Raw genomic sequence first — 15,792 nt, 5'->3', positions numbered from 1 at the left:
GGGCTCAGGAGCCCCCACTGCGCTGAGACCACCCCGTGCACCACTCATCAGGCATTTGTTGAACCCCTTCTCTCCTAAGGAATTTCAAGCTACAAGTATTTGCCTTTTCCTTAATTTGCAGTTCCAGAAGATTCTAGCAAATCACCTAACCATGACAAACTGAGTTTTCCTCACCGATGAAATGTGAAGCCCTCTCCCTCCTCCAGCCCAGATAGTCTTAATATCATTATTAAAACAAGCATTTTCCTTCTTGGAAAAGGGAAATGCTTTTTTTAAAAATACCAGATGATTAGAAGAGTTCTTGCTCAGTTTCAAGAGACCATAAGCCCACCAAACCCCAAGTCCAGATGGAAAATAAGCGTCCCCTAGAGACCATCCCAGCCCCAAGCTGACCTCGGGAGCCCATCCAATAGCCAGGAACCAAGGGAAGGAGGACAGAGAAAGAAGGTGGCCAAATCCCTAGGAGATAGGAAGACTTTAGGTTCAAAGAATCACACTCTACCTGACCAGGACAGGGCTGTGTGCTCTGAAATAAGTTGGGTTAAAAGGAGATAGTGAGCTAAGACGGCCTTAGAAAATGTCACATGGAGAGGAGACGCCACCTGGTCCTCATCGCATGTCTCCCCCCAAAGATCCCGGAGGAACAAGGACACAGGCCAACCATGATGCGCCATCAAGATGACAGCACAGGGCTCTGTGCCCCTTCCCAACACTCACACATGCAGAAGGAGGCCCTGTGTGCTCTGGGTGGGGAGATGGGGAGGTGGGGAGGCGGGGAGGTGCACCTCTTCCCCGGCCGGTGCTGGGGCCACAGGGAGGGCGCGGGGGCAGCAGGGCTGGTCCGTACCTGTTTGGATGGGATGAGGGCAGCATGAACTGGAACTCCACGACACAGGTGCCATCAGGAAGTTGTCGGTGCTGCAGGCTGTTCAGCTCGTAGGCGATGTAGCCTCTGCGGACATATACCTGAGGCAGGGAGGAGCACAGGAGGGGTAGCCTCTCAGACCATCCCACATGAAACCAATTAGGCTAATCAGGGGTGATTATATGATCAGCCACATGAGCTGAGGAGGTTTCCTGAGGGGTGTGGGGCTGAGAAGTGTGGTCTTCCCCATTTGGGGAGGATTCGCCCTTGCTGAGGGCAGGAACAATCTCATTTTTCTACTTGAATCCCCAGCACTTACACAGAGCTTGGCATACAGTAAGTACTCAGTAAACATTTGTTCATTCATTCATGTCAGAGCACATTCCTTTTTCTTTTTTTTTTTTGGCTAGGCAATGGGGTTATGTGACTTGCCCAGGATCACACAGCTAGTACAGAGTATATTCCTAAGACAGCTCATGGGACATGTGGCTGAAGTGTCCCAGGGCCCAGCAGAGCTCCAGAGGGAAGGCTTAGGGTGACATATGTAAGAGACAGAAAAAGCATGCCAAGCCTGGGGCAACCAGTAAAAAGACCTGAGCTTTGGGGAAGCAGACAGAGTGAGACAAATGGTCGGCTCCCAGCAAACCCTGAACCTTAGCATCCTGGTCTGACCGGTTCTCTTGGCTTTGGGTTCTAGAGCCTGGCCTGGTTTGGGGGGCTTCTTCCTGCCTGGGGGATTCCCACTTCCCTTGCCCCAGACAAGGTTCACTCTCCTCCCAAACCCTTTTCCTCCACCCTGCTGCTCCAGGCCCTCCCCAAATACTAAATGGTATATGTGTTCCCTGGGAGAGCATGGCGTACAAGAGGCAGAGGGTCAGGAAATGAGGAGGACCCTGGCCAAGCCACAGGGTGTAAAGGAACGCGAACACTGATGGGACCCCTCCCATTTCCCCCACAAGTTATGCTGATGTTAACCATAGTCATCCCCTCCTAATCCTTCTAGGGAAGCCAAGGTCTTCCCTAAGTCACCGGCCTGATGCAGGGCAGCAGAGCTGGGATCTGTTTTCAGCTTTGCCATTATTGGGGGAAGAAATTGGGTGAATCATTTTCCCACTTTGGCCTTCAGCATCTTCCTGCAGGAGTGGAAGGGAAGTGGCAGGAAGTTCCCTAAAACCCCATCCTGCTCTCAAGCTGAGAAGCCAAAGCCCTTTGGGAAGGGAGAATAACTAGGAGAGGGGAATTTGGGTGGAGATATACCCCAGTGGCTGGACCCCAGAACCCACCCCCAGGATTCTTGCCCCCGGGGTCTCTTCACCCAAATTCAGACCCTCTTCTAATTATCCCATCTGTAAGATGGGGAGATCAGACTCTGTCCAGGGGTGGGGATATGGCCTCTAGATCACATGTGGTCCTCTAGGTCCTCAAGTGCAGCCCTTAGACTGAATCCAAACTTCACAGAACAAGTCCTCTTATTAAGGCTTAGACTCTAAGCCCTCTTCTGGCTCCCCTCACACTCAATGCTCTGGGGCTGGAGGATACATGCATGCAGCTGGCACAACACTCACCTCCAGGGATGCCATGCAAACCACCTGGTTAGTATGGTAGAAGAAATTTGGCAGGACATCAAATATGGTGGTTTCTGAAAGGATCAGTTTCTAGAAAAAAAGGAGAAACAAGTGAAACCTCCATAACTCATCACAGAAAATGAGAAACAAAACGTGTGGCTAGAATAGGCAGGAGGGCACCCACTTTTTAAAGACCTAAGTTAACAGAGACCAAGCGAGGATGTGCAGGTGGGCATGGGTAAGGGTACTCCTGGGCATTCAGGTCCCCTTGGCCCCTCTCTTATGCCAGGGCTGGCACATAAACCCCACAAAGTTGGGAGCATGGACTCATCTAACCTTTGGTACTCAGCTCAACACTCATAGTATACAGCAAGGGCTTAATGGATGAATGAAACAGGCAGCAGTAGTGTCAATAGCATGAGGGCCACAAAACAAATGCCCAAAGAACATAGTGATTGCCAACAGTGTGAGAAAACGTACAGTTTAGTAGAAACAGTGCTGGGGAGTCCTGGGTTTGAATCCCACCCTTGATACCTAGTAGCTGGGTGACTTATCCTTGGAGCCTAAGTGTCCCTTCGGACGTCATCACAGACACTGGGTCAGCTGTTATTCAGACCACCCCAGAAGCTCCTGCCAAACACGGTGGGAGCAGGAAGAGGAGGGGGTCCCTTCTACTGGGAAGTAGCCAATTCTGCCATCAAAAATGGAAAAGTGGGGCCTGGGCAACATCTCTGCGGCAACAGGCCAGTGCACAGACGGATCCCACTGTCCATCTACCCCGACTCCATCAATGCTTCAGAACAAAGCACCATTTTGAAAGGGAGGCAGGAGCCAGAGACTTTTGGGAAACAGAACTTACCTTGAGGTTTTCTGGGCAGAACTGGTGGCCATACATGTCAATGGCAGACAGGAAAATGGACTCTACTTGGTTGTGTCTGAGCTCATAAGAGGGGAGGTGGGAGGCGATCAATATCTGAAAGGGAGGAAGGCCATGAGAACCTGTACCAGCAGGAGGTGCCCACGAGGAGCACACTGGCCATTTATCTACAAGGTAAATGTCTTTGCCAGTCTGATGAGCTCCCAAGGAATTAAAGCACCATGTGTGGGAGGAAACCTTCTAGCATCCCACATGAAATCATGTGTGCACAAGAATTAGCACTCTCTTGTACCTCAGGAGCCAGGATGGCATAAAGCAGGACCACATACCTGTCTGGCTCTTAAGGCTACTTTGCAATGTTCACTTTTGCTCAGCTGGGTGAGTTCACCAAGGATGGAAAGGAGCTCATCAGTCAGTGATGGATCTGGGCCACACAACTCGTCCTTTGGGAGAAAACACACACACACACACACACACACAGCAAGTGGTTAAATCTTAAGTGAATTACCTTGGGTGCAAGAGTTCTTAAACGTTTGGGACAAGTCCTTTTGAAGTCTAGGGATGCCTGAGGAAAGTATTTTTAAATGCATAAAATAAAATTCAAATGATGGCAAAGGAAGCTAGTTATATTGAAAACAAGGTCACAGACCCAAATTCAGAAGCTGGGCCTTAGGGGCAGGTAGGTGGCACAGTGGATAGAGCACTGGCCCTGAAGTCAGGAGGACCTGAATTCACATCCGGCCTCAGACCAAACACTTGACACTTACTAGCTGAGTGACCCTGGGTAAGTAACTTAACCCCAATTGCCTAAAAAATAAATAAATAAAATAAAGTAAAATAAAAGAAGGTGGGCCCTAGTGGCTAGGCATTCTTCAAAGATGGTGGTATTACAATGCACTCTTCGTCTTCATGTGCCCCTCTCCCACCTCTCCACAAACTTGATGATGCCATAATGAGCAGTAAAAAATCCTAATCCAGAATGTGAGAGACCTCACAGGTCATCTACAATCCAATCTTCTTGAGTGTTCAGATTGGGGAAGGAACTTGCCTAAGGCCACAGAATGATAGAATTAGGACTAGAACCCAGGGCTCCCAACGTCCAATCCAACGGCCCTTCCAATTCACTCATCAGCCACCTACAATATTCTAGGGGTGAGAGATACAAAGACAAATGTAGAGAAGGTCTTGCCTTCAAGAAACTTACAGTCTGCCATACCAAAATGGCGCCCACCTAGCCAATGACCAGTTCTACTAAGCCATCTTTCCCAAAGAGTCCCACCCCAGCTCTAACTACACTATCTCTGGCTCTCTAGAGGGAGCAAATCTCTTGGATGGGTCATGTGCTTCTTCTCAAATGATCAATAAGGCCAAGTTTTGGGGGAACAGCAGAGGTGGAACCAATAGGTTTTGAGTGATATTTCACGGAATCACAAAGTCTGAGCATCGACAGGGACCTTGGAGGCCACCTAATCTAGAACAAGCATCCCCTCTACAGCAGGCGTGACAAGGGGCTGTCCTGCCTGTTTGAAAACTCCAGGGAAAGAGAGCAAGCGTGCGCCACTTGGGGACAGCTCTACTAAGCCATTTCTCCTGATCTGAATGGGCCTCTTTACAGCTTCCACGCACTTCCCAGATCAAGTCCTTTTCTATACGACAGTTTGCTGTTCAGTCATTTTTCAGTCGTGTTCCTGTGTCAGTTCATGGCCCCATTTGGGGTCTTCTTGGCAGGGATAATGGAGCAGTTTGCCATTTCCTTCTCCAGCTCATTTTCCAGATGAGGAAACCAAGGCAAACAGGGTGACATGACCTGCCCAGGGTTACACAGCTGGTAAGTATCTCAGGCCAAATGTGAACTCATGAAGATGAGTCCTCCTGATTCCAAGCCCAAAGCTCTTTGCACTATGGCACCACCTAGCTGCCTATGGCCATCTAGCTCTTCAAATGCTTGAAGCTCCCAGCTAGGTTCTTCTCCACTCCACCCCCAACCCCACCCACTCAAGTCTTCTTTGATGGTTTGGGTTGAAAAACCTTTTTTTTTCATTAATTAATTTAGGTTTTTTGGCTAGGCAATGGGGTTAAGTGACTTGCCCAGGGCCACACAGCTAGTGTTACGTGTCTGAGGCCGGATTTAAATTCAGGTCCTCTTGACTCCAGGGCTGGTAACTCTACCCACTGTGCCATCTAGCTACCCCGAAAAGCCTTTTTAAAAGAGGCAGAATTGTTTCTAAGAGCTGAAGCCAGAAGGCTAGCTTCACAAATCCAGATGCCAATCTGAGGCTGTCCATTACATGATGGGGCACAGGGTGGAAAATCACATCACTTCACTCACTGCCTATTGGACATCTTGGAATGGATGTCTTGTAGACGTCTCCCAGTGTCCACAACTGACCTTGTCATCTCCCCCTCCCTCTTCGCAGCTTTAATCAGAAAGCTCAGGGTCACAGAGCTAGTAAGTGTCAGGAGCAGGATCTGAATCCAGGTCTTCCTAACTCTTCACTCTGCATGCTCCTTCTAGGTAAGTGGGTCAATGGTTACTATCCCCACTTGACAGAGGAAGAGATTGAGGCCCGAGGAGGCTGACCCTCCGTAGGTCCGACGGGTGGTCAGCAGCAAAGCCAGCATTCAAACCTAGGGGTTGCTGCCACTCAGCCAAGCAGCAGAAAAGGAGCCCCACAGGGTTCCTTCATCCACCTTGGCAGGACTTACGATTAACATGGTCACCAGCTGATTCTTCTTGGCTACTTGCGCATGAGAGAAGATGCAGCTGAGCACAGACGACATGTCCGGCTTGAATTGTTCCCGGAGGCTGATCACACACTTATCATAGTGGGCTAGGGGAAGAAAGAAGCCGTGGTTAGACTCGGGTTTCCCTTCTGTCCAGCTGGTGGCTTCCAGGCACACGGAGGTATGCTTTCACTCTAGCCTTGCCTTGTTGGAAGTGATGCTCCACTTGCAGATATTTCCTTAATAAATCCAGCACCACAGTCTTCATGTAGCCACGCGTTCCACTCCGATACCTGGGGAAGAAAGGAATACACCATTACCAGCCTCATGGCCTGAGCCAGAAGAATGCTCTGCATCACAGCCACAAGGGTCCACACAGGCAACCTCGTCCAACCCCTTCATCTGCAAATACCAAACTGTCTTGTATCTACTCAGCTGCATGCTCTCTCCCCCATTAGAGCGCAAGCAAGGGCCTTAGTGGGTTTTTGCCTTACTCACTGGGGACACAAAGCATCAACTAAGGGCTTACTAGATGCTCCTTGACCAACTAACTAACCGACTGGTGCCATGACCAGCCCAATGGAACATTGTGTGAAGTTGGTAAAGTACTAACACTCTCCTAGATGTATAATAATTAAGGCCAATGAGAGCAGTCAGAGAACTCGGCTGGGCAATGACACGCCCTCATTTCATGAGCAGTTTCATACACATTTTCCTCTGATCTTCCCAACAATGTAGGAGGACAGGCAAGGCGGGGAACATCTTCTCCATTTGGACAGAGTGAAGGTGGGGAGCTGCAAGGGCCACAGGTGATCTGGGTCCTCTGAATGCCCCAAAGGGAGGGCACTGTTAAAGAATTGGTCATTTCTGTTTCCCCTCATAATAATATGGAATAGCTCATATTTAGGAAACACTTTAATGTTTCCAAAGCACTTTAAAGAAGCTATTCATTTGGAATAACCCTGAGAGGTAGATGCCATTATTGTCTCCACTTTATAGGTGAGGAAACTGAGGAAAAGAGAGGTTAGATGACATATTCATGGTCACACAGCTAGTAAGTATCTGAGGTAGTCTGAACTTAGGTCTTCCTGAATCCAAGCCAAGCACCTTATCCACTGTGCCACCTAGCTATAATACTGAGGGTATAAGTTTAGTCACACCCAGGTGACAAGAGGCCTGCCAGGGCTACCAGAGTTCTCCCTGAAACTGACTTTTGGGGTTCTAAATCTGCCCTGGGATAAAGCCAAGCTAAAAACAGTCTTTCGAGGGGAGGGGAACAGGGGGCAGCTTGGCAGAGAAGAACAAACCATGGGTTGGATCAGAAGACATGGATGCATGCGCAAGGCTGTGGGTCTTGGGTGGTCAAGATGCCTTCACTGCATGAGCCTCAGTTTCCTTCTCTGCCAATTCTAAATCATAATAATACTCCTGCTCCCTAGCTAACAGGGTTGTGATGGGGTTCAAATGAGAGAGAATGCATAAAATGCACATGGCAACCAGAAAGCTTGGCATCATCACCACAAGGCAGAGCCACACCTGTGCTTTCATCATCAGGGTAGGAATTCCCTTTACCATCAGGCACTTAGAGTCTGAGAAAACTGCCTGGGAGCAGAACCAGGAGAACGTTGTACAGTAGCTACCATGTTGAGTGATAAGTAACGTTGATAGACTTAGCCCTTCTCAGCAATGCAAGGATCTAAGACAATTCCAAAGGTCTCATGATGGAAAAATGCTCTCCACATCCAGAGAAAGAACTATGGCGTTTAAATGCAGATCAAAGCAGACTATTTTCACTTTTCTGGGTTTTTTTCTTTCTTGTGGTTTTTCCCTTTTGTTCTGATTCTTTTTTCACAACATGATTCATGTGGACATATGTTTAATATGATTGTACACGTAAAGCCTATATTAGATTGCATGCTGTCTTGGGGAAGGGGGCATAGAGGGAAAGGGAAAGAATTTAGAACTCAAAATCTCATAAAAGCAAATGAAAGAGCACGCCAGCAGGGCTTGGTCTGCATCATGGGCTTTCCAGGTTCCCTTGCCCAAAGGGTCTCAGGTCACCTTTGGACTAGCTGCACAATGCTCTGGGTGTTCATGAAGAAAACTTCGCGGTCTGCCTTCCGCTGGAGCGTCGCAGCATGGCTGTCCAGGATGTTGGCGATCTAAATGGGAAAAAAGAGCCCATCTAACTACTCATGACCAAGGGACCAGTTTCCTAAAACCAATTTTTTTGGGGGGTGAGGCAATCAGGGTTAAGTGACTTGCCCAGGGTCACACAGCTAGTAAGTGTGAAGTGTCTGAGGCCAGATTTGAACTCAGGTCCTCCTCATTCCAAGGCCAGAACTCTATCCACTGCGCCACCTAGCTGCCCCCTAAAACCAATTTTTAACCCAATTCTGGATTCCTTTTGAAGAGGCAAGGAGGACTCATTAAACCTGAATGTCAGCTGTTCGAGGAGACCGAGCTTTCTGAGAATAGAGGAGAACAGAAGAGGAGATGATGCTCTCTGAGGAATAAATCTGCCCCCCTCCACCTTGCTGACAGTGATCCCCACCCCCACCCCTGGCTCTCACAGCCACTTTCTCCCTGTGTGTTCATCAGGGTCTGAGGTCTGCTGCATGGATCTGGGTGCATACTGAGGTCCAAAGACCATCCCAGCTAACTGCACAGAGGTTCACTGTCTAGGCAGCAGCAGCTCCTACAGACAGACCTACAGAAGGGGTATATGAATAAATGAGAATGAATGAATGAAGCAAGCTACAAGACGTGTGCTCTTCTCAGATGGTGGCCTTGACAGCCATTCCCTAAACAAGATATGGGAGTGTGTGAGGAAAAATAACAAGCCCCTTTCAGTCACGCAAAAGAGAGAAAGATGGGCAGGTAGGATGGCAATGAAACAGCCACTTCTCAGGAAGGCAAAGAGGAGGAATCTGTTGGGTAGGTCCAGGCAACTGGTCAAACCATTAAGAACCTGTGGACTTCTCCAGGAGGTACTCCCTCTGCTGATGCAGATAGCGATGCCTCCCCAGCTCTATGACTTCATTGAGGTTATCCCGACCCTCTCCACACTGTGGGCTGGTTATCCCTCATCACCCTGTCAGTGACACTCTAAGCCTGTCTGGTTTGGCAGGGCCTGCCAGAGCTCGAGTCACCGGCATGTTCTCCAAGAGCCAGGGTTCCCTTGGCACCATGGTGAAGTCTCAATGCAGGACTTCAGTGCAGGTGTAGATGTGTTTTTATGGCTTATAAAGATCGCTGCCAGAAAATACTAGGGAGATCGATCCACGTCTCTCACCAGATACCAAGATAAGTTCCCCTGGGTATATGACTTAGACACAAAGGGAGGTACCACAAGCAATTCACTCTGAAGGGTGTGGAAGAAATTACCTTTCTGATCTACGGAGAGGGGGGAGAGATCATAGTCATACAAGGAATAGAGGAAATAAAACAGACAATTTTGATTACATGAAATGAAGAAGTTTTTGCATAAATAAATCCAAAAGATCTAAAATTAGAAAAGCAGTTAAGTAAACAGGAAAAACATCTTTGCAACAAGATACGGATCATGCATGTGTGCATGCACATACGTACATGTGTGCACATATGCATTGTATTGTGTGACATGTGCATGTATGTATTATTTAGTGTACATATGCACAAGCATATATATGTGTGATTATATGTGTAGACAGTATATACACTAGACATTCATATATGCATATACACAATATACATGTATACACACATAATACACATAAACCTACCCACATATGCATATAATATACATATACAATGAACATACACGTACATACATGTACATATACACACAGTATGGCACAATGCACATACATGCACAAACATGCATATACATGTGCAATGCACATATGTACAATATGCATACACATACAATACACCTATATACAACACATGCATATACAATATACATATACAATGCACACATATATACACATACAGATACAATACACACATAAACTATAACACATATATACACACATAATACACATACACAGATGTACATATACATACATGTATACACTACAATACAAATACAATATACACATACATGGAATTGATTAAATTCTACAAGAATAAGAGCCATTCTCCAATTGATAAATGATCAAAGGATATGAGCTCATTATTTTCTAAGGAAGAAATCTAAGCTATTAATATCCATATGAATAAATGCTCCAAATCTCTAATAATTAAAAAAAAATGCAAACTAAAGCCGCTCTGGGGCTCCGCCTCACATCCACCATATTGGCTGAGCTGGTGCAAGAGGAACATGATCAGTGTTGTTGGGCTCTGGGCAAACCAGCACCAGAATGTATCGCTGGGAGACCATTCAAGAAAGTCCCTCCAGTCACTTAGCTGTGAATAGCCTCTGACCTGGCCAGAGTACTGCTAGGTCTGTGCCCCAAAGAGACAAAGGAAAGGGAAAAAGGACCCATATGTGCAAAAATATCGATGGCCACTCTTTTGGGGATTGGAAAGAAATGGAAGCTAAGGGGGTGCCCACCAATTGGGGAGCGGCTGAACAAATTAGGAAACAGAATGCTATTTTGCTGTAAGAAAAATAATGAATGGAGAAACCTGTAGGAACCGATGGGAAGTGAACGGAGCAGAACCAGAAAAACCACTCCTCTAATGACACTGCCATTGTGAAGACAAACAACCGTGAAGCCTTAAGCCTCTTCTCCGTAAGCCCAGAGGAATGATGGCAACGCCCACTAACCCTCCTCCCAACAGAGGGTGAGGGAAGAAAGAGCTATGGACATTGTGGGAATTTGTGTTACTGGACTGTGCATATTTGTTACGAGGTTTCTGCTTTTCTTTTTTTGCCCCCAGTGGGGTAAGGGAGGTAGGGAGACAACATAAATTTTTGTTCATTGCAAAAAACTTTTTTTAACAAAAAGATCACTTCCAGGCAGTGACTGGAAGGAGAATCCAAACTAGGCTGGAAGAAGAGAGCCCTACATCAAGCGCCTCTGGAAATGACCTAGTCCAATCACACCGTATGAGGAAGAGAAAGGAGGCCCAGAGCTGGCCAGGAACATGGCCGAGTCATGCTCCAAGTGAGTGGCCGAGCAGAGACTTGACCCAAGGTCTTCCAGTGCCTGGTCTGGGGCTCCCTCCACTACTCCACAGCCACACTAAATACAAATGATAAATAAAACGTTCAGCTTAGGCCTGGGGGCACAGCTGGTAGTAAACATTTGTTCAACCAATGGGCACTAAGGATGGCTTCAGATTTTTCTGTATCCTTTTGGCAAGGTCCCCTTTATTTTTAAAAATTATTTTATTTACTTAATAATTATTAATTTTGTTAAGATATTATTATTTATTAATTTTAATTGTTTTGATTATTCAATTACTGATTAATTAAATTTATTAAAACTTAATTTTAATTTTAAAAATGAGAACATTTTTAATACTCACCAAGAAGATTCAGGGAACACTCAAGGTTTCTGAGGAGTCTTTTTCATGCCTAGGTTTTTAAAGTGATGAGGGCTATTTTACCAGAAACCAGTTGCTTCTGAAAGTTTGGCAAAAACCTTGAACAGAGACAATTCAGGGTTCATCTGGATCCATACCAGATAAGATACACAAGCCTCTGGACGATGCATGGTTGAATTGTCGAGGTCCCAGGGTGGTTGTGAGGAAGGCACCTGGCAAATCTTACAGAGGTCCTCCCCAGGCTCTGGAAAGCTCTGTTGGTAGCCCCCAAGCCTGAGCAGGGCCTGCCCAACAGGAAGGCTCCAAGGACTGGCCCAGCAAGAGCCTGGGAGATCGGGGCTGCCCCTGCCCACAAGGACGGTCACCAAGTGGTATGTTAACCATCTAATGCAGACCAGAAAGGGTTGTAATCTCTGCAATCTAGGCCCTGTATTGACGTGTTTTCTATCAGAGGCCAGACACAGGAATCCATAAGGGTTTCAGGAGGTGTTGTGGGGTCATCTGAGAGACATACCTCCCCCCCACCCCTCTTTACCTGCTGGCTGGGGAACTGGCAAAGCACGGAGGTGATGTTGCTTGCATACTGCGCCATGACTTTGCGGACAGCTTTCTCCACGGAGGGCGGGATCCGGCCAGAGACGCTGGTCATGATCTCCTGGAGCTCCAGAAGGGGTAAGGAAGGGGACCGGAGGGTGACCATCAGCTTGTTCACCCACTCCTTGAGCTGGAAGAGACAAAAATCATTCACGTCCACTTTCTATGGAGATAACAGCGCAATGTGAGGGTTGTGCATCGAGCACAGTTATGGAAGACTGGGCAGGCTAATCAAATGCCAAACAGAGAATTCAGGTCCAACTGGCTTCCTTCATTGCCAGTCCTACCCATCTTCCAGAGTTCAGCTCAGGTGACTTACTTCTCCCACAAAGCCTCCCCTGAAGGGCTCTGATTCACTGGTATAGGACTGCACTGTCCTCTATTTCTCATCTGTCAGCCTTGTCTTGTCTCCCTCGTCTGTTGCCTCCCTGAAGGTAAGGACCACATCATTTACTTCCTTTCACAGTGCCTATGACAGTATGAAATACACCACCTGTGGAGGGGGTTCTCAACAGGGTTCCTGCTTAGGGTTTTACTGGTCAGTCCACCTCATTTAACAAGATGCTTTTGTTAGCCTGGGAACTAAAATCCTTTGGATGGAGTCCAGGATGGACTTCTACTTCCCTAAGCAGGGGAAGACAGCACAGTATCACCATGAAGTTTTCTAGGGCTCACACAACTAAAAGGGCCCTTAGGACATAACATACTTTTAATAGGAACGTATATGTATGGCCTATATCAGATTGTGTGCCATCTTGGGGAAAGAGGGGGGAGAAAAATTTAACACTCAAAAGCTTATGGAAGTTATTGTTGATAAATCAAAATAAATTAATAATTTTTTTTAAAAGAACAGAAGGTGCTCTTAAAGATCATCTCACCATCATGCATACAGCCAGCCAGAGACTTTAGCAAAAAATAGTTTTACCCTATTGACGAGTACATATGAACCAGAAGGCCAACAGGGCCTAACTCTCTGAAATTTCTCGCTCTGCAGCCCAAATCTGGGCAGCGTTTGGGTCCACTGGATTCTGGGGAAGAATATCCTCTCAGCAAACTGCTGAGAATGAAGCCATAAGCCTGGAGTTAGTATTGTTATGTGTGTCCTGACTATGTGGGGCTGCTAGGTGGCGCCATAGTACACAGGGCACCAGACTTGGAGTCAGGAAGACCTGAGTTCAAATCCAGCCTCAGACACGTACTAGCTGTGTGACCCTGGGTAAGTCACTTGACCCTGTTTGCCTAGTTTCCTCACCTATAAAATGAGCTGGAGAAAGAAATGGCAAACCACTCCAGTATCTCTGCCAAGAAAACCCCAAATGGGGCCATGAAGGGTAGGACATGGCTGAAACAACTTAATAACAAAATCCTGCCTACACCCATCATGGTTCTAGAAAACAGCTCAACATGTACCAGTATTCTCTCACTGCTCTGACCACCACTGATCTAGAACTGGCATGAGACCTATAATTGCTTAATATTACATGAATATAGTTGATTAAAGTGCTTTTGAACTGGGTATTAATGATTAAAGTACATTATTCATCAATAAAAAATGAATGCAGCGCATATATATAATAGTATATATATATGGATTTCTGGATATTTGTCTCACAACTGATAAAACTAGATATCAATTATAATAGATAATGTGGTCCACTTCAATTAAATAAAAATTAAGAGCTTTTGCACTAATAAAGATCAATATAACTAGGATATGAAGAGAAGTGTCAAGTGGGAAAAAAATCTTTGCATCAAATATCTCTGATAGAAGTCTGATATCCAAGATATAAAGGAAACTGACACAAATCTATGAAAAGAGTCATGCCATTCCCCTACCCCACCAGTAGATTAGTGGTCAAGGGATCTGGGTAATTTTAAATTAGAAGAGAAGCAAATTCTCAACAACCATATAAAAATGCTCCAAATAACTCTTAAGAGAAATATAAATTAAAACAACTACCACTCATAAAATTAGCAAAGATGGTTTAAGCCAGAAATAATCAGTGTTAAGCTGTGTGATGATAGTAGCAAATATGCTATTGGTGGAACTATGAATTGGTCCAACTAGTCTGTTTATCAATCAATAAACATTTATTAACCACCTACTATGTGCCAGGCACTGTGCTAAGCACAGGGGACACAAAAAGAGGCAAAAGGCAGTCTCCTGCTCTCAAGGAGCTTACAATCAAACGGGGAAGACAACATGCAAACAGACATATTATATATAAAGCAACTTATATATACAAAATAAATGGGAAATAATTAACAAAAGGACAGCACTAGAATTGAGAGGTTGAGGAAACCTTCCAGTAAAAGAAGAGATTTTAGTTCAAATTTAAAGGAAACGAGGGAGGTCATTAGGAAGAGTATTATAAGGGGGATAGCCAGAGAGAATGCCCAGAGGGAGAGATGGAGGGTCTTGTTTGTGGAAGAGCCCAGAGGAGGCGAGGGTCAATGGATCAAAGAGTATATGGTGAGGAAGAAGGTGTGAGAAGACTGGAAAGATAAGAGGGGGCTAGGTGGGATATGAAAGGAATGTCAAATACAGTATTTTATACTGGAGGTGGATCCTGGAGGTGATGTGGAGCCACTGGAGTTTACTGAGTAAGGGAGTAACATGATCAGATTCACATTTTAGGAAAATCACTTTAGTGGCTGAATGAAGGATGGACTGGAGTAGGGAGACCTGAGGCAGGCACACCCACCAGCAGCTATATAATGGTGCAGGTATGAGGTGACAAGGACCTGCACCAGGGTGGGGGCAGTGTCAGAGGAGAGAAGGGGGTGTATTCAAGAGAGGCTGCACAGGTGAAATCTAAGAGATATACTGCAGAGGTGAAACTGATGAGAGATGCTACAGAGGTGAAACCGATGAGAGATGCTGCAGAGGTGAAACCGATGAGAGATGATGCAGAGGTGAAACCGATGAGAGATGCTACAGAGGTGAAACCGATGAGAGATGCTACAGAGGTGAAACTGATGAGAGATGCTGCAGAGGTGAAACTGATGAGAGATGCTGCAGAGGTGAAACTGATGAGAGATGCTGCAGAGGTGAAACTGATGAGAGATGCTGCAGAGGTGAAACTGATGAGAGATGCTGCAGAGGTGAAACTGATGAGAGATGCTGCAGAGGTGAAACTGATGAGAGATAATGCAAGGGGGTGAAACTGATGAGAGAGATGCTGCAGAGGTGAAATTGATGAGAGATACTGCACAGGTGAAATTGACATATGACATAATAACTGCGCTATGTTTTTATATCAAAAACCTAAAAAAAATTAACTGTGCCCTTTAAATGAAGAACTGAACAAACTGTGTAGATGGATTAAATGTAATACAATAACACTATCTGACAACATCACTTCCCTACTCAATGAATTCCAGTGGCTTCCTATCACCTCCAGGATTAAATGCATAATCATTTGTTTGGCATTCAAAGCCCTTCATCAACCAGCCCCTCCTACCTTTCCACTCTTCTTACACTTTACTCCCCACCTCGTATTCTTCCATCCATTGACACCAGCCTACTGGCTGTTCCATGAACAAGAGACTCCATCTCTTGGCTCTAGGCATTAGAGGCTCCAGGCTGTCCCCACCCTTGGAACCCTCTCCCTCCTCTGCTCCAGCTATTGACCTCCCTGGCTTCCTTTAAGTCCCAACTAAAATCCCACCCTCTACAGTAAGCCTTCCCC

The 15,792-nt window shown here is 46.2% G+C and overlaps 1 protein-coding gene across 1 annotated transcript in view; it reads right to left on the bottom strand.

Annotated features, from left to right (window-relative positions):
* Nucleotides 1-15,792, bottom strand: part of ACACB (acetyl-CoA carboxylase beta) — a 115,943-nt gene that overhangs the window by 37,523 nt on the left and 62,628 nt on the right. Inside the window, 8 exon segments of the mRNA XM_078154385.1 lie at nucleotides 848-966; nucleotides 2,431-2,520; nucleotides 3,290-3,403; nucleotides 3,637-3,750; nucleotides 6,014-6,138; nucleotides 6,236-6,324; nucleotides 8,093-8,193; nucleotides 12,042-12,230. Of these exon segments, the coding sequence (XP_078010511.1) occupies nucleotides 848-966; nucleotides 2,431-2,520; nucleotides 3,290-3,403; nucleotides 3,637-3,750; nucleotides 6,014-6,138; nucleotides 6,236-6,324; nucleotides 8,093-8,193; nucleotides 12,042-12,230 (941 nt within the window).

This window comes from Phascolarctos cinereus, unplaced genomic scaffold, assembly GCF_003287225.1.
Source record: "Phascolarctos cinereus isolate Bilbo 61053 unplaced genomic scaffold, phaCin_HiC Scaffold_4;HRSCAF=312, whole genome shotgun sequence".
NCBI lineage: Eukaryota > Metazoa > Chordata > Mammalia > Diprotodontia > Phascolarctidae > Phascolarctos > Phascolarctos cinereus.
The sequence above is the reverse complement of the archived record's forward strand: the minus strand, read 5'-3'. Positions and strand labels throughout refer to the sequence as shown.